This window comes from Panulirus ornatus, chromosome 65 (genome assembly GCF_036320965.1).
Source record: "Panulirus ornatus isolate Po-2019 chromosome 65, ASM3632096v1, whole genome shotgun sequence".
In the NCBI taxonomy this organism is placed as follows: Eukaryota; Metazoa; Arthropoda; class Malacostraca; order Decapoda; family Palinuridae; genus Panulirus; species Panulirus ornatus.
In genome coordinates, this window is record NC_092288.1 from 846,213 (window position 1) to 865,650 (window position 19,438).

Below are 19,438 nucleotides of genomic sequence, written 5' to 3' on the forward strand. Positions count from 1 at the left end.
ATTCCTTATTTGAAAATGTGAGGCTCCTAGAGGTTGCTAAAGCCCAGGTTAATAGATGCTAAAACTCTGGTAAATGTATTTTTTTTTTAATCTAAGAAACTTTACTGAAGAGAGCCACATAGGTACCAGATGCAGAAAAAAATAGGCCATTTAAAGAACTACCATACAGGTACAGTTCCTTCCTCATGTATCTACAAAACACAAGGGATACATGATTAGGAACTTCAACTGGGAGAAACAATATATCGCCACAATTAACCCCTTTTTCAGGTACTCTAACATATCACTAGGCTAGTAACGTGATACTGCAGGACACCAGTCTTTCCAGTAACCTTGAAAACAACTCAGGAATACAGACTGAACTTGTCCATTAATTCTGTTCAAGGATAGGGATAAGAATAAGATGCTATCGTAAACTATCTTCCATTCCAGTGATGAAAGCTAAGACTTCCTTGACATCATGGTAAATAAAAATAAGGATGTGCCCTTTTGATCCTGTTTAGATAGGCCCACCACCACCAAAAAAGTTCATCTAGTATATCACTGGTATACTAAATGAGGCAGAGGGGCTCTTAGAGATAAGAATGGCTATTATTTATCTATCATACCTCCAGTAATGACTCTGGGACTGAGAGAGATCTTGCTCTACAAGATCCTCACAGTGCACCAACAGCTGAGATATATGTACTAAGGGTTATCTGACCAAAAAATGGATAAAAAACAAAGCTAAATATTAAGGGATAGACAGCTCCTACAATGAACCACTGTTATGAGGTATCAAACTAACTATTGTTCAATCACACTCATGGAACCAAAAACCATCTGAATCTGTTCCTACCTCAAAACTCCTATAACAAATAAATGGGAATATAAGTTGATCTTAAAGTTACAGAAACCACAACCAGACATATCCTCCACCAAAAGGCAAAGCACCTCTACTTAAAAGTCTCATTTCTATATGAAGAACTTTGGCCCTGCAAGAGGTTAACTGATCTACTATCTAGGCAGCCCTAGATCCCCACTGCCTTCCAGTGCACTAATGGATGAGATATAAGAGCTGGACTACATATATCAACTGATTTAGTCCACCTATCATGAAATGGGGTGATCTTTGTTCTCAAATAACATCTGGTACCGAGAGAAGAAACAAAGTTTGCATGAATTAGATGACTCTATCTCCCCATATATCAAGCCATGGAAGCCACTTGCCAACAGAATGTCAGCAAAAGTTCAATTGCATATACAGTGCCAAACAAGGCAGAGGATCTGAATGACATAGAACCAACTCCAAGATATACCACCTGGGGTTCAAATTAATGTTGCTGCTCAGCAATAACACTGTTCTGCTCCTCATCTCTCATGTATTCCCCCTTCAAGGGGCACATACACTTAAAAGTTCCAAAAGGACAAAAAGATAATAGGAAACTAGGATCATCACAAGTGAAAAGGGTAGAGGGGAAAGAAAAGGTGAAGCAAGAAATAGGTCAATTCCTACACTTAAAATGGCAACATAGACACCATCATAATTTGTAAATATTATTTCAGCAATAATAAAGTACACCACACCCTAATCAAATCACTAAAAGGATACTTATCCATCAAAGAAAATACAACAGCTTGAATGCAACACAGATTATTTAGGATTAATTTCAACAGATAATTGTGGCTGGTAGGCAGCTACTGATCAGAGAGGTATATTACCAGTGCTACCTGCCTGGGTACCAGGAAGGTTAGCTCTCTTCAATTTCTGCCTCATCCACACATGGACTGCTGGCCCTCTGTCCATAAAAATGCAATCTCTCCTTGTCTCACATAACACACGACAACACTTAACTCATTCAACTCATTCTTTATAACTCTAGATTTTTCTGCTGTGAGCACTATGCACTAGCCCTGCCTTTTGGCACAAAGGCAATAGCAACAGATAGAAGTAGTAGGTAGAAACATTTAGGCAGGAGCGTTAAGAAGAAACATATAGAAATAGTACATAAGAACATTAAGAGGGAGCATTAAGTAGTAGTAGTAGGTTGGAATATAAATTAGAAACAGGCAGAAACAGGCAGCAGAAACATTTGGTAGGAGTGTCAGGGACCACTGTGCAAGAGTTACCCTCTGCCAGTGGCCTCTTAAGGGTGAGGCACTACAGGCTAAGAAATCGCAATGGAGTTCACTTGTAACCGAGACTCTTTTGCTCGAGAGAGAGAGAGAGAGAGAGAGAGAGAGAGAGAGAGAGAGAGAGAGAGGGAGAGAGAGGGAGAGAGAGGGAGAGAGAGGGAGAGAGAGGGAGAGAGGGAGAGAGAGGGAGAGAGAGGGAGAGAGAGGGAGAGAGGGAGAGAGGGAGAGAGGGAGAGAGGGAGAGAGGGAGAGAGGGAGAGTTATCACTTTGTGACGAATGTATATTATCAGTCTTGCTACATTGAAGTCAGTATAATCACTAGCAAATAACTTACTTGAAAGCCATTCAGATCAGTGTAAAACAAGTTGTCATTCTTGATTTCAGTGTTCAGTCGCATGGCAAATTCAAAGTTACGTTCCACTGTGATATCAACCAAGTTGGAGATATCTATTCCCATACCATCCACACCTGTTGAATAATTAAACTTTTAACACATTTAACTGTGAAGGGTCATTAAGAGAGCTGACAAGTGTGTCATTCAAATGTGCTCATGCTGTTACAGCTCTGTTACAATGAGAAGTACTGTAATAATGCAAGTCTAAGAAGCCTGTGCATGGCCAACCATGCTGCACTTAAATAAACACTCTTCTCAACAATTCTTTTATTCATGACTGATGTGTTTGAATGTATGTAGATATAAACAGGATGAGAAGGGAAAGATGAGGACAGTGTCCACAAAAACCCCAGTCTGCTTCCCCATACATTTCAAAGGTGATGTTAGTACTTTGTTACCTCTCCTCTGGCCTTCACTACTACCTGAAGATGGCTGGGCATGGAATTGGAAAGACTCATGAGGCATTCTAGGTCAAGGTTTTGGTTCCATGGGATCTTGATATGAATGAGGCATTGATGAGGTGTTCCAGGAAGAGGTCATACCATCATCTGTTCTGAGCACCCACTGCACCTAAAAATCTCACGTGTACCCACATTTTCTTGTTTCAATGAGAGAATTTGGGCTTTTTCTTCATAGAAAAGTAAAAGCCAAACATCTTGAAAAACAGGTGGAAGAAAAACAGGACCCAGAGGCAAAATTCCTAGAAAGAAGTGGCAGCCAGAGGTATACTAAGGCAGGTTGCTGGTGCTCACACCATTAGAGGCATTAGTGTCAGCAACCAGATGTATGACGATTTCACCCTGAGAGTGTCATATGCTTATACCCTTAGCCACATATCACCTTTGATTTCATAATGGGGATGGATCAGACTTTTTGTGGACACTAGTATGTTTGCAGAAATGAGCCTAAATGGCCTGCTCAGTGTGAAACCAAATTTTTAAGGGGTGAACAAAAGAGCAGCTTGGGAATGTCCTTGGTGTAAAGTCCGGGGTTAGCATAAGGGCAAGGGCAAAGGATGGGGTGGTAATTCTGCGGAAGGAGGAACCAGGATATTGTGTGAGTGTAATGAAGTGAGTTCTAGATTGAAGTGGATGAAAATGAAAAGGAATAATGAGAGGTGGATGATTACTAGTGTTTATGCATCTGATAGTAACGTTAAGTGTTTTGGCATGAGGTGAGTGAATACACCAGCAAGGGATCAAGTAATAGTGATGGTGGATGATATGAATACAAGTGTGGTGTGGCAGCTGAGGGTATAAATAGGAGGCACGGAGTGCCCAATGTGAATGGAAATGGTGATCAGCTTGTGGAGCTGTGGACTGAAAAGGACTGGTGATTGGGAATGGTTTAAAAAAGATCTATTTATTTATCACACTTATTCGCTGTCTCCCACATAAGTGAGGTAGTGAAAGGAAACAGACAAAAGAATGGCCCAACCCACCCACATACACACATATATACATAAAAGCCTACACACACACATATACATACCTATACTTTCAATGTATACATACATATACATACACAGACATATACATATATACACATGTACATATTCATACTTGCTGCCTTCATCCATTCCAGTCGCCACCCCACCACACATGAAATGGCACCCCCTGCCCCGCACATGCATGAGGTAGTGCTAGGAAAAGACAAAAAAGGCCACATTTGTTCACACTCAGTCTCCAGCTATCATGTGTAATGCACTGAAACCACAGTTCCCTTTCCACATCCAGGCCCCACAAAACTTTCCATGGTTTACCCCAGACGCTTCACATGCCCTGGTTCAATCCATTGACAGCACATCGACCCCAGTATACCACATCGTTCCAAATCACTCTATTCCTTGCATGCCTTTCACCCTCCAGTATGCTCAGGCCCCAATGGCTCAAAATCTTTTTCTTCACTCCATCTTTCCACCTCCAATTTGGTCTCACACTTCTCCTCATTCCCTCCACCTCTGACACATATATCCTCTTTGTCTATCTTTCCTCAATCAATCTCCCTCCACCCTGACACATATATCCTCTTTGTCTATCTTTCCTCATTCAATCTCTCCATGTGACCAAACCATTTCAATACACCATCTTCTGCTCTCTCAACCACACTCTTTTTATTGCCACATATCTCTCTTACCCTTTCATTACATACTCGATCAAACCACGTCACACTACATACTGTCCTCAAACATCTTATTTCCAACACATCCACCCTCCTCTGCACAACCCTATCTATAGCCCATGCCTCACAACCATATAACATTGTTGGAACCACTATTCCTTCAAACATACCCAGTTTTACTCTCCGAGATAACGTTCTCTCCTTCCACACATTCTTCAATGCTCCCAGACCCCCCCACCACCACCACCACCACCACCACCACCACCACCACCACCACCCTGTGACTCACTTCTGCTTCCATGGTTCCATCTGCTGCTAAATCCACTCCCAGATATCTAAAACGCTTGACTTCCTCCAGTTTTTCTTCGTTCCAACTTACCTCCCAATTAACTTGTCCCTCAACCCTACTGAACTTACTAAACCTTGCTCTTATTCACATTTACTCTCAGCTTTCTTCTTTCATACACTTTACCAAACTCAGTCACCAACTTCTGCAGTTTCTCACCTGAATCAGCCACCACATAATTATATGTTGGTGAGTGAGGTGTGGTGTCAACAGGAATTATTGGATTATGTACTAAGTGATAGACATGCAGCAGAAACTCTTGGATGTAAATGTGCTAGGAGGGACAGATTATGGGATGCATGATCACTTCTCAATAGAGTCAAAAGTGAAAGTTTGCAGTGTCATTGGGAAATGACAAAGATAAGAAGAGGATGGTAAAAGTGGGTGAGCTTGTAAAAGAGCCTTGAGTGATGAGAAACCACAAGAAATTGAGCAAAGAATAGAAAAAGGAGCAAGTAAATAAAACAATGGGAGTGTGAGAAAGAGTAGTGATTGGAGGGATGAGGAAGTAAAAAAAAAAATATTTGAGCACTACCTGTAGGTTCCCTTTTCTCCTCTAACTCCACCTTGGATGACTCTAACATCCCTTCACCACCTGATGCTCCTCTAACTAATCCTATGCCTCTTCCCACAATCTCTTTTCATACTATCTGAAAAATGCTTCTTTCTCTGGACAAAAGCAAGGCTTATGCTCCTGATGGCATCCATCCCCATGTACTAAAAGAGTGTGCCTCTGAACTTGCACCTATACTTGCTTGTCTCTTCCATTTGTTCAAAAATCAAAAAACTTTTCCTTCTCCTTGGAAACATGCTTTGACACATCCCATCCCTAAGAAGGGTGACCATTCTGACCCTACCAACTTTCAACCTAATGCTTTGATATTTACCATTTCCAGTCTTTGAATCACTCCTCAACCCCCATATCCTTAAACACCTCGAAAATCAGTCTTCTCTTTGATCACAAGCATGGCTTCCATAAGGTGAGACCCACTGGTGATATTGTTTCCCATCTTACTAATGTCTGGTCATCATCCTGAAAGATTTTGGGGAGTCATATGTAGTTGCCCTTGACATATCTAAGGCTTTTGACAGGGTGTGGCATTGGGGTCTATCTCTAAGCTCCCCTCTTTTGGCTTCCCTTCCTTACTTTGCTCCTTCATATCTAACTTCCTCTCTGGCCAATCTATGTGGTTGTTGATGGATCAGCCTTCCCCCTTCCCTCCATCAACAGCAGTGTCCTTAAAGGTTATGTCCTGTCTCCTACACTTTTTCTCCTTTTTTTCAACAATTTCCTCTCCTCCACAAATAATCCAAATGCACTCACACTGATGACTCAACAATGCATTCATCCATATCCTTCAATCCTGCTCCCTCTTCTTTCACTCTGTCTGCATCTCATCTTGACACAGCTTCCTCAATAAACTCAGTCAAGATATCTCAGTGGGGTACACAAAATCTTGTTAAGTTTAACATCTCCATGACCCAATTTCTACCCACCTCTCAATCGAAAACTCCTCACAACTCTTGTCTCTCCTTTGATAATTCTGTAATTCCACCTCTTGACCCCATGAACATACTTAGTATTACTGAAACATCCACTCTTTCTTAAAAATCCCACATTATGGGAATAGCTAAGTCTGCCACTAAGTCTGCCAAGAAACTGGGAGTCCTGTTTAGATGTTGAAACTTCTCTTCTGAACAGTTGCTCTGTTCATACAAGGGATTGATTCATCCTTGTATGGAGTACTGCTCACATTTGGGGTGGTTCTAGTTCTGTATCCTTACTTGAATAAGTTGAGTCAAAAGTGGTTCAACTTATAAACAGTCCTAGGCTAACTTCCAAACGTGACCCCTCCTTGCCCTATGCCACAATGTTGGTGCACTTTCCCTCTTCTACAGGTATTATTTTGTTTTTTGCTCAGAAGAGCTGGCTGCTTGTATGTCCCCACCACTAGCCAGAGCACGAAATATTCAGCAAGCTGCTGCATCACATGATCATGGTGTGGCCGTTGGCAACTCAAGGGTGGGCCATTTTGATACCTGCTTCTTTCCCTACATGTCAAAGCTTTGGAACACTACCTTCTCATGTCTTTCCTAATAACTATGCCCTAGCACATTTCAAAAGACAGGTCTTTCACTTTCTCAAAAACTCATAAATACTTTCCCTTGTCTTCTTCTGTTTCATAATCACCTCTATATTTCAATTAAGGCCTGGCCTTGATGTGGACTTTTGTCCATCACTGGAGCCTTAAATATATATAAAAAAAAGGGAAGGAGTGTGAGTGATTGGGAGATAAACAATACAAAGTGGTAGGAGGTCAAGAGGAATGTATACAGGCTGAAAAAGATATTAAATGAGAGATGGTGTTAGAAAGTATCAACATACTTCACATAGAAAAAGAAATTGTTTCAGGGCAGGTGAATAAAATGTGAACAGAATAAGAACAGAAATGGTAACGTTGGAGCAGGGAGCGGATGGAAACTGATAATAAGCAAAGAAGAGGTGAAGACGAGTTGGAATGATTATCTTGAAGGACTTTTGAATGTGTTAGATGATAACGTGGCAGATGTGGGGTGATTTAGGAGTGAAAGAGTTTGGTGGAAAAAAACCTGCATAAGATGAAAAGTGACAAAGGATGGACTGAGATGGACGGGATGGCAGCTGAGAGATAGAGAGAGATAGGGGGGATGACAGTGTTATAATCTAGTTAGCCAGGATTTTCAATGAATGTCTGGTTCAACATGAGGTGCCTAATAACTGAAAATTATTTATCTATTTATTATACTTTGTCGCTGTCTCCTGCATTTGCGAGGTAGCGCAAGGAAACAGACGAAAGAAATCGCCCAACCCCCCCCCCTACACATGTATATACATACGTCCACACACGCAAATATACATACCTACACAGCTTTCCATGGTTTACCCCAGACGCTTCACATGCCTTGATTCAATCCACTGACAGCACGTCAACCCCGGTATACCACATCGCTCCAATTCACTCTATTCCTTGCCCTCCTTTCACCCTCCTGCATGTTCAGGCCCCGATCACACAAAATCTTTTTCACTCCATCTTTCCACCTCCAATTTGGTCTCCCTCTTCTCCTCGTTCCCTCCACCTCCAACACATATATCCTCTTGGTCAATCTTTCCTCACTCATTCTCTCCATGTGCCCAAACCACTTCAAAACACCCTCTTCTGCTCTCTCAACCACGCTCTTTTTATTTCCACACATCTCTCTTACCCTTACGTTACTCACTCGATCAAACCACCTCACACCACACATTGTCCTCAAACATCTCATTTCCAGCACATCCATCCTCCTGCGCACAACTCTATCCATAGCCCACGCCTCACAACCATACAACATTGTTGGAACCACTATTCCTTCAAACATACCCATTTTTGCTTTCCGAGATAATGTTCTCGACTTCCACACAGAAAAGAAGAGTGAATGTTGGGGTGAAGAGGGTGGTGAGAGTAAGTGAGCTTGGGAAGGAGACCTGTGTGAGGAAGTACCAGGAGAGACTGAGTACAGAATGGAAAAAGGTGAGAACAATGGAAGTAAGGGGAGTGGGGGAGGAATGGGATGTATTTAGGGAATCAGTGATGGATTGCGCAAAAGATGCTTGTGGTATGAGAAGAGTGGGAGGTGGGTTGATTAGAAAGGGTAGTGAGTGGTGGGATGAAGAATTAAGAGTATTAGTGAAAGAGAAGAGAGAGGCATTTGGACGATTTTTGCAGGGAAAAAATGCAATTGAGTGGGAGATGTATAAAAGAAAGACAGGAGGTCAAGAGAAAGGTGCAAGAGGTGAAAAAAAGGGCAAATGAGAGTTGGGGTGAGAGAGTATCATTAAATTTTAGGGAGAATAAAAAGATGTTCTGGAAGGAGGTAAATAATAACTGAAAATATCCATGTATAATACCATTATATAGAGGTAAGAGAAACATAGTGACTGAGGTATAAGTTTGTCAAGCATGTTGATAAGATGTATGGACATGTGACAACTGAGACAGCATCATACAGGGAAGAAACGAAAAGGCTTCAGAAGTGGCAGAGGATGTGTGGATCAAATGTTTGCTCTGAAGAATCTGAGAAATGCTTAGAGTAACAAAAGGATATGTAAGTTGCATTTATGGATCTGAAAAAAGCATTAGAGAAAGTGGCATTAATGGATCTGAAAAAAACATAAAAGAGTAGTTAGAAACAAAAAAGATGCAACAAAAATATGGTGAATGAGGAAAGCCACTCTAAGTAGTAAACTATTTCTATCAAAAAATATATATATCTTTCTCTGCATGCCTCTAAACTACAGAGTTCTAGCTCTTTCACTCTTTCATGGTAATTCACATGCTCAACTTCATTAATTATTCTTGTAAAGTGTTTTTGAAATTGTCTCTCATCTGTTTATTTCACTCTGCAAAACTGGTGACCATACAACACAGAAGTATTCAATTTTCCATCTTGTACATACATTAAAAATTTTCTCATCATTAATTTTTTTTCTCTTGTTATGAAGGTTCTTATTACCATGCAACCATTATCCATTATTCTCCTGAGGAGTGTTACCTCATCAATGTACACCTGTAAGGCCTTTGTAAGCAGGTGCTAAAATGATGTTAAGCTTTTTCACCCCCTTTTTGTTCATAGCTCTCTTCAATAAAATTTATCAGATTCTTTTCTGCCCATTAGCATATGATGTCCAACTCAATGTATTTTTCCTTAGCTTTCCTCGTTTTCAAATGCTTTACTGTCATCAGCAAAGCTTCTGACTGTACTATCATTCACATTTTCATTTGTTAGATATGATTACAAAGAGGACTGAAACTAATATTGTTCTTAAAGGACACCCGAAAGCACATCTCTGTCGGATGTGCTTCCATATGGCAGGACCTAAGAGGTAAGATGTTGTTTGCTGATGACACAGCACTGGTAGCAGATTTGATGGAGAAACTACAGATGCTAGAGTCAGAGTTAGAAAGAGAGTAAGAAAAAGGAGAAAACAGAGATTAAATGATAATAAAAGCAATGTTATTACATTTAGCGGTAAATAGAGACGAGTAAATGAGAAAAAAGGAATGTTATTACGTTTAGTGGTAAACAGAGACAGATTAGTTGGAGTGTGAGTTTGAATGGAGATAACTAGAGAAAGTGGAGTGTTTCAGATACTTGAAAGTAGACATGGCAGTGAATGGAACCTTGGAAGATGAAGTGAGCCATAAGATAAGTGAGGGAGCTTAGGTCTTAAGTGCACTGGAGAGTGTGTGGAAAGACAAGATGTGAGATGTGGGCCCTTGATAAACAAGTACAGAAGAGGGTATGTAGATGTATTGGAAATTAACTGATTGAAGAAAATATGTGGTATGAGAAGTTTTGATCGAATAAAAAATGATACAGTGAGAGAGAGGTGTAATAGTATGAAATGTATGTACGAGAGCTAGAGAGAGTGTGCTGAAATGGACTGGACATGAAGAGGAAAAGTAAGGTGATGATAATTAAGAAGGTGTATGTATTGGGAGGGAACAAGGAAAAGGGAGAAGCCGAGGAGGGGGTAGAAGGATGGAATAAAAAAGCTTTGAGTGACGGGGGTCTGAACATGCATGAGGGAGTTAGGCATGCAGAGAACAGAAAGAAATGAAGAGATGTGGAGTACTAGGTATGACATCCTGTCAATGGGCTGAACCAGGGTATGTGAAGCAGTCAGGGGAAGCCATGGAAAAGTCCGTGGGGCCTGGTTATGGACAGGTAATTCTGGTGTTGGTGCATTGTACATGACAACCAGAGAGTGGATGTGAGCAAAGGAGACCATTCTCCATCTGTTCCTCGCACTACTTCGCTGTCATGGGAACTGGTGAGCAGAGATGGAAAAGAAATATATATTTTGAAGGAAAAGGTGACAACAGATATAAGTCTCATCAGTATGATTTTATAATTTCCCTGATGCCCAAAAGAGTCATGATTATGTGGCTCAAAAAACACCATAAATATATCAACATAAATGGGAGGCTGGAAATCCTGACCTCCCGTCTTTACTTTTTCAAAAGAAGGAATGAAGAAGGGGGCCAAGTGAGGATAATCCCTCCAAGGCAAAAGCCTTATAAATGATAATAGGAAGAGGAATGATGTACTTTCTGTGAATTTCTCTCTAATCTTTATGGCAATGTGAACTCTGCATAATCAATTCTGAATACCACAATTACCTTTAAGAAGAGAAAAAAAAATGGACATTGAAAACCATAACACAACATCCACATTTATCTAAACATACTGATTAATTCTTTTTTCTTTCTTTCTTTCTTTCTTTCTATTGTATCTCTTACATTCACCCATATATTCCTTAAATCTGTTCTCCCTCTCACTTTGTTTTTTCCTTGTTTTCATTTGCCTCAAAAAACTTATCTTTTGATGAATAGTGTTCCTATGCCAATTATTTATTTATCTATTTTGCTTTGTCGCTGTCTCCCACGTTAGCGAGGTAGCGCAAGGAAACAGACGAAAGAAATGGCCCAACCCACCTGCATACACATGTATATACGTACACATCCACACACGCAAATATACATACCTATACATCTCAATGTATACATATATATACACACACAGACATATACATATATACGCACACATGTACATAATTCATACTGTCTGCCTTTATTCATTTCCATCGCCACCCCGCCACACATGAAATACCAACCCCCTCCCCCAATTATGTGTTCATATAAAGCTTAGATATCTAAGGTAAAGTCAAGAATTATCAAAAATTTTTATATACCTGGAGAGTTCTTTATTTTGACCATGTGAAGGATATGTTTAAGTTGGGTTGATACTGTAGACATGATGGGGCCTTGAATGAGCACAACTCCAGCCTGACCTACAGGTATCAACTCTGCTTCTTTGTCGGGCAAGAAAAGATATGCTCCACTGGTTTCACGATGGTTTCTGAAACACAGTATCTTGATATCATCATTCCTGGAATATTCATCTTTTCATCTATCAAGCCATTTGTGACAAAATTCCAAACATCCAAAGAGAAAAGGAACTGAACAACTTTCACTAAAGACTTCTGTCATGCTACATTCTACCTATGAGTATTTTTGTTATATCATCTCTGAGGAATAGATGAAAACTCACACAATGAACACTCCATCACGGATGAATTCTTAGATAGACAGATAATTTCATATATTGCCATCACAGAGAGGTACAAGCCTTAATTTCATTTTCAACATATCAGATCCTATTAACTAGTTCTCATATGAATTAGCTAACTTGGAAAAAAAACTGAATGACAAAAAAACTAAAAACTTGTTGCACACAACACTTTATGGCATTTGTTTCAGTCTATCAATCCATCTAACTATCTGTCAATCTATATTTCCTTCAAGGTGGTGGCCATGGCAATAAAGTTTCCATAAACAGTAAACTCCAGTGCTGCTTCTTAGGTTTTAATGCCTCACCATTAACATGCCACTGGCGGAGGGAAACTACAGAACAGCGTTTGCAGAGGCTCCTACCAAATGTTCCTATTGACTACTTCTACCTATGATCCTGCCAACTGTTCCTACCTACTTCTACTTAATGCTCCTACCTAAATGTTCCTACCTACTACTTCTGTTCATTTCAATATCATCACATTTAAAAATCTATAATGTAATGAGTTTCTAAATGGTATAAATGCTATTTACTTCTCATTCTACTGTCTTTTATCACCAAGGATGGTGTGAAATTCATTTCAGAGACTCAGTAACAGAGGGAAAATGATCTTGGGAGCAAGAATATGCCAAACAAATGAGAATAATCTATATTGAAAAACAATGTAGCAGGAAACTAATTAAAGGAAGATTGGGTGTTCTAAATTTAATGCAGCATGCCAGCACAATGTCACTCATCTTTTCTGATGATTATGAGAAAGAAAAAGACTGCTTTCATTACTGTTTGTTTCTATATCTCTATGGAGTTTTTTCTGCATAAAAAAAAGATAAATGTCATTTAGGAAGGTTACTAATTTCACTGATGAAGTATCTGAACATCTTAATGTATATATAGGAATCTTGTGGTGGAAGATGAACTGAACTCCTAATACACAACATTATGAAGGAAGACTTAGATACTCCAGATGACAATGTTTTTAATACACTACCAGTGTTGTATATATGCAGTTGTTCTGTTTGTCTGTCTGCCTATATCTGCTTATTGATTTATCTATCTTACCCATGCAGGCTTGAAAATGTTTGGGCAGCCAAGAACAGTGGTCAAAGGCACATTCTCAAAAGCATATCTCTTGCAGGTAATAACAATTCTAGTTTTTTCTTTATCTTCTTCAATTCTCAAATCAGGCCTATCATATTTAAGAAAGTAAATACCATGCTTTCAGTAACATAATATACACCAAATACTTGACATTGATACAAGTGGTAATGAAATTTAAAGGTGTGCCAATATTGTTTTATGAATAAAGATGTAAGCCTTCATAGATATACATCATGGAAATAAAATATTCTTCATGAAATTTAGAGGTGTGCCAGTAAATTTTTATTGAAAAAGAAAGGAGCATCCACAGATACATTTTGGAAGAAAAAAGTCACGTAAACTAAAATAGAAGGAGCTGTGAAAAACTCATCTATCTATGATATTTCACATATATCTAAGAATGTTAGTGAAACAGAAGAGAGAGGCATTTGGGCAATTTTTGCAGGGAAGTAGAGGAAATGACTGGGAGATGTATAAAAGAAAGCGGCAGGAGGTCAAGAGAAAGGTGCATGAGGTGAAAAAGAAGGCAAATGAAAATTGGGAAGAGAGAGTATCATTAAATCTTAGGGAGAATAAAAAGATGTTTTGGAGGAGGTAAATAAAGTGTGTAAGACAAGAGAAGAAATGGAAACATCAGTGAAGGGAGCAAATGGGGAGGTAATAACAAGTAGTAATGAAGTGAGAAGGAGATGGGATGAGTGTTTTGAAGGTTTCTTTTATGTGTTTGATGATAGAGTGGCAGATGTAGGGTGTTTTGGTTGGGGTGGTGTGTGAAGTGAGAGGGTCAGGGAGAGTGGTTTGGTAAACAGATAAGAGATAGTGAAAGCTTTGCAGATGATGAAAGCCGGCAAGGCAGCACATTTGGATGGTAATGAAGTGGAATTTATTAAAAAAGGGGGTGATTGTGTTGTTGACTGGATGGTAAGGATATTCAATGAATGTATGGATCATGGTGAAGTGCCTGAGAACTGGCAGAATGCATGCATAGTGCCATTGCACAAAGGCAAAGGGTATAAAGGTGAGTGTTCAAATTACAGCACTATAAGTTTGTTGAGTATTCCTGGGAAATTACATGGGAGGGTATTGATTGTGAAGATAAAGGCATGTACAGAACATCAGATAGGGGAAGAGCAGTGTGGTTTCAGAAGTGGTAGAGGATGTGTGGAACAGGTGTTTGCTGTGAAGAACATATGTGAGAAATACTTAGAAAAACAGATGGATTTGTATATAGCATTTATGGATCTGGAGAAGGCATATGATGGGGCTGATACAGATGCTTTGTGGAAGATCTTATGAGTACATGGCATGGGAGGCAAGTTGCTAAAAGCACTGAAAAGTTTTTACCAAGGATGTAAGGCGTAAGTACGAGTAGGAAGAGAGGAAAGTGATCGGTTCCCAGTGAATGTTGGTTTGTGGCAGGGGTGCATGATGTCTCCATGGTTGTTTAATTTGTTTATGGATGGGGTAGTTAGGGAGGTGAATGCAACAGTTTTGGAGAGAGGAGCAAATATGGTCTGTTGTGGATGATAAGGCTTGGGAAGTAAGTCAGCTGTTATTCGCTGATGATACAGCATAGGTGGCTGATTCGCATGAGAAACTGCAGAACCTGGTGACTGAGTTTGGTCAAGTGTGTGAAAGAAAAAAGTTGAGAGTAAATGTGAATAAAAGCAAGGTTATTAGGTTCAGTAAGGTTGAGAGACAAGTAATTGGAAGGTGAATTTGAATGGAAAAAAACTGGAGGAAGTGAAGTGTTTTAGATACCTGGGAGTAGACTTAGCAGCGGATGGAACCATGGAAGCGGAAGTGAGTCACAGGGTGGGGGAGGGGGCGAAGGTTCTGAAAGTGTTGAAGAATGTGTAGAAGGGAAGAGCGTTATCTTGGAGAGCAAAAATGGGTATGTTTAAAGGAATAGTGGTTCAAACAATGTTATATGGTTGTGAAGCATAGGCAACAGATGGGGTTGTGCAGAGGAGGGTGGATGTGTTGGAAATGAAATGTTTGAGGACAACATCTGGTGTGAGGTGGTATGATCGTGTAAGTAATGAAAGGGTAAGAGAGATGTGGTAATAAAAAGAGTGTGGTTGAGAGAACCGAAGAGGATGTGTTGAAATGGTTTAGTCACATGGAGAGAATGAGTGAGAAAAGATTGACAAAAAGGATATATGTGTCAGAGGTGGAGGGAACAAGGAGAAGCAGGAGACCAAATTGGAGGTGGAAGGATAGAGTGAAAAAGCTTTTGAGCGATCGCGACTTGAACATACAGGAGGGTGGGAGGCGTACACGGAATAGAGTGACTTGGAACGATGTGGTATACTGGGGTCGACATGATGTCAATGGATTAAACCAGGGCATGTGAAGCAGTTGGGGTCAACCATGGAAAGGTGTGTGGGGCCTGGATGTGGAAAGGGAGCTGTGGTTTCGGTGCATTACACGTGACAACTAGATACTGAGTGTGAATGAATGTGGCCTTTGTTGTCTTTTCCTAGTGCTATCTCGCACACATGTGCTACCTTGCTGGATGAAGATGCTATTTCATGTGTGGAAGGGTGGAAACAGGAATGGATGAAGGCAGCAAGTGTGAATATGTATATGTGTATGACCATGTAAGTATATGCATGAATACGTTGAAAGGTATATGTATGTATATATGCGTGTATGGGTGTTGATGTATATACATGTGTATGTGGGTGGGTTGGGCCATTCCTCGTCTGTTTCCTTGCTGACATGGGAGACGGCGATTTAGCATAATAAATGAATATAAATAAAAAATATCTAAGTAGCATACCTACAGTATTCTCAAATAAGAATAGGGTAAAAAATATCTTCCCTAGATTTGGAATTCCAATCACTGCCAACACACACTGTGCTATTTTTACAAATCGACAAATAGGCCTATTCATAGTATCCAACAAAACTGACAGCAACAGCACATCTTACATGGAACCATGGAAGCTGAAGTGTGTCATAGGGTGGGGGAGGGGGCGAAAGTTCTGGGAGCATTGAAAAATGAGTGGAAGGCAAGAACATTATCTTGGAAAGCAAAAATGGGTATGTTTTAAGGAATAGTGGTTCCAACAATGTTATATGGTTGCAAGGTGTGGGCTATATATAGAGTTGTGTGGAGGGGGGTGGATGTGCTGGAAATGAGATGTTTGAGGACAATATGTGAAGTGAGGTGGTTTGACCGAGTTAGTAATAAAAGGGTAAGAGAGATGTGTGGTAATAAAATGAGTGTGGTTGAGAGAGCAAAGGAGGGTGTTTTGAAATGGTTTGGTCACATGGAGAGAATGAGTGAGGAAAGATTGACAAAGAGGATATATGTGTCAGAAGTGGAGGGAACGAGAAGTGGGAGACCAAACTGGAGGTGGAAAGATGGAGTGAAAAAGATTTTGAGTGATCGGGGCCTGAACATGCAGGAGGGTGAAAGGCATGCAAGGAATAGAGTGAATTGGAACGATGTGGTATACCGGGGTCAACATGCTGTCAATGGATTGAACCAGGGCATGTGAAGCATGTGGGGTAAACCATGGAAAGTTTTGTGGGGCCTGGATGTGGAAAGGGAGCTGTGGTTTTGGTGCATTATACATGACAACTAGATACTGAGTGTGAACGACTGTGGCCTTTGTTGTCTTTTCCTAGTGCTACCTCACGCACATGTGGGGGGGAGGGGGTTGTCCTTTCATGTTTGGTGGGGTGGCGACGGGAATGAATAAAGGCAGCAAGTATGAATCATGTACATGTGTATATATGTATATGTCTGTGTTTGTATATATATGTATATGTTGAGATGTATAGGTATGTATATGTGCGTAAGTGGACGTGTATGTATATACATGTGTATGTGGGTGGGTTGGGTCATTCTTTCGTCTGTTTCCTTGCGCTACCTCGCTAATGCGGGAGACAGCGACAAAGTATAATAAATAAATAAATAAGAATAAATAAATAGCACATCTTACAATATTCCTTATTTGCTCCAATGTTCTAAACATGTTCCCTAAATCATAGAAACCTTATAAAAACAAAATAATTTTTCCATGTTTTGCATAAGCAGCTTTAAATTCCAAAATGTTACAAAGCAATTTAATCTTTCAGTCCTAAACACAAAAAATGAAATCCCCAGAATCATAACAAGAAGACAATAAATATGAATGCAAAAACTAAAATCAAAATACTCTACAAATCTTACTTGATCAAAATTTTTCTTACTTGACTCCATATTTTATAAACTCAAGAGATACTGGTGCTGTGTGTCCTTGTGTTGTCATGGACTGAAGAAGACCACTGCTCCTAAAAGTAGCTTGGAGATGTTCATTGTGCAATGTGAAAGGCTCTTTGCTCTTCTCCTCAGAGACAGTAAATATGCTGGGTACAGATGGAGCAACCATACTACGCACAATCACTTTTGCATAACTCACCAACCTGGGTGAGAAAAGAAATGATAACCATAGGTTTCAAATGATAATTCTAATGTGCTCAATGAAACCCATATCAAAGCCTATATAGAAGACAATTTTTCTTTCAATTTAGTATACCACTACCAGCATCCAGGATAAGGTTAATCAAGCAGTCTCCTGGTGCCACAAAGTTTGCAAAATATGGTGAAAGTTCTATAAGCTGATCTATCTGCATATATCAAGTTATACAAACACAGCTGCTTCAGTGGTAAAGAACTAAGATCTGTAAATTTGAAGTATGCAGTTCATTTATCATCGCTAACACATTTCAATTCTAAATATATCTACTAGCCTAATTCGCATGAAACAAGTCAAAAACTGGTACATCTGTTAATGGTTTACCAGCCTGACTATGTCATTAATGGTATCTGAGGTCTGTTAGTATCCATGCACACAGCAACAGTACAGCATAACACAATCTGGAAGAGCCACTACACTAACAGGATGTGAGTTAAAACAGAATGCTATCATAGAAACTTAACTTGATACACTGTTGGAATATTCATCTCAGCTACTCATATGGCAAATCTGTGGTCTGTCCTTTCTCAAATCACATTTACACTCCAAACCTATCTAACAGTCCGCCACACATTTTCTAAATAAAATAATTCCTTTCAAAGTAGCCATTTCCTTTTTTATTATTCTTTCTTGTCTTTCTTCTTGAGCATTTCTTATACTTTCATATTTCTGTCTTATCCCTTGACCATCACAGTTACCTAACTTACTGAGGCAATATTTGTTACCTTTTCTAACAGATGGTAACATAAAGAAGCTATTATCTGTAAACAAGAAGCTATTATCTGCATTCAGAGTAATGTGGTGAATGCAGAATCTTCCCAACAAATCTAATTTCATGGAATTAGTGAGGCAATTGCTAGGACTGCACTTTCAGAAAGTATGAACATGCTGACAAGAATTCTTCAGCACATAAATATTGAGAGCATAAAAAGCTGGAAAGAATAAGAAGAGGCATGATTATGGATAAGAAATGAGAGGATAATGGATTTGTGATCTTTCAAAGATTTTTAAATGTGTGGCAGACTATTTCGTGGGGCAATACTCTGCCCTCCACCTATAATCCATTGTCATGTGCATCTGTCTTAATTCATGGAGACTTCAGACAATAATAGCATTTGGCAGAAATATAATGGAAAATTCAAAATATCTTGACATACTCTGAGTTAACTCTGCTGGGTTCGACCGCTTTTATGGTGTATGTTGTAAGAGACAAAGCTGGAGCATCAACCAAGAAAGTGACATCAAACATGGTATGTGAGGCTTCTCCTGAATGTATGAAGACTGGATCCACCTGGCATGGTGCAGGCATCTCCTTCTTTCCTACAATCTGTAAATGAGATATATGATACATCTATCTATAATCAAGAAAAATGTGTGTTTGTAACAGAATAGTTTGATAGTCATACAATCCCAGAATCCCTTTTATGGGTTTTTTGGAATTTTGCAGCTGAAATCCACATGGGAGCAGGGTAAGGAGGGCTTCTCTAGGGCGAGAAGGTCCTCACCAAGCCTATGCTCCTTTCCATCCAACAAGTGATACTGTTTCATGAAAGATGAGTTCTCACTCACAACGTTACCATTTGCAAGTGAAGCACAGAACACTAGCAGAATGATAGCTATGAGTACACAAACCATTAAAATGAGATTTCTAAAACATGATATGGGACTGACAACCATACAGGAAACAATGAAAAACTTTTGAGTCACATTGTAACACAATGGTGTATAATCCAAAATAG

At 39.7% G+C, this 19,438-nt stretch overlaps 1 protein-coding gene across 1 annotated transcript in view; it reads right to left on the reverse strand.

Annotated features, from left to right (window-relative positions):
* The window catches only part of alpha-Man-IIa (alpha-mannosidase 2), a 148,723-nt gene that overhangs the window by 30,640 nt on the left and 98,645 nt on the right, over nt 1–19,438 (reverse strand). The window contains exons 15-18 of the mRNA XM_071657753.1: nt 18,857–19,050; nt 17,434–17,646; nt 11,750–11,916; nt 2,451–2,584 (exon numbers count right to left, since the gene is read on the reverse strand). Of these exons, the coding sequence (XP_071513854.1) occupies nt 2,451–2,584; nt 11,750–11,916; nt 17,434–17,646; nt 18,857–19,050 (708 nt within the window). The remainder of the gene's footprint in view (nt 1–2,450; nt 2,585–11,749; nt 11,917–17,433; nt 17,647–18,856; nt 19,051–19,438) is intronic.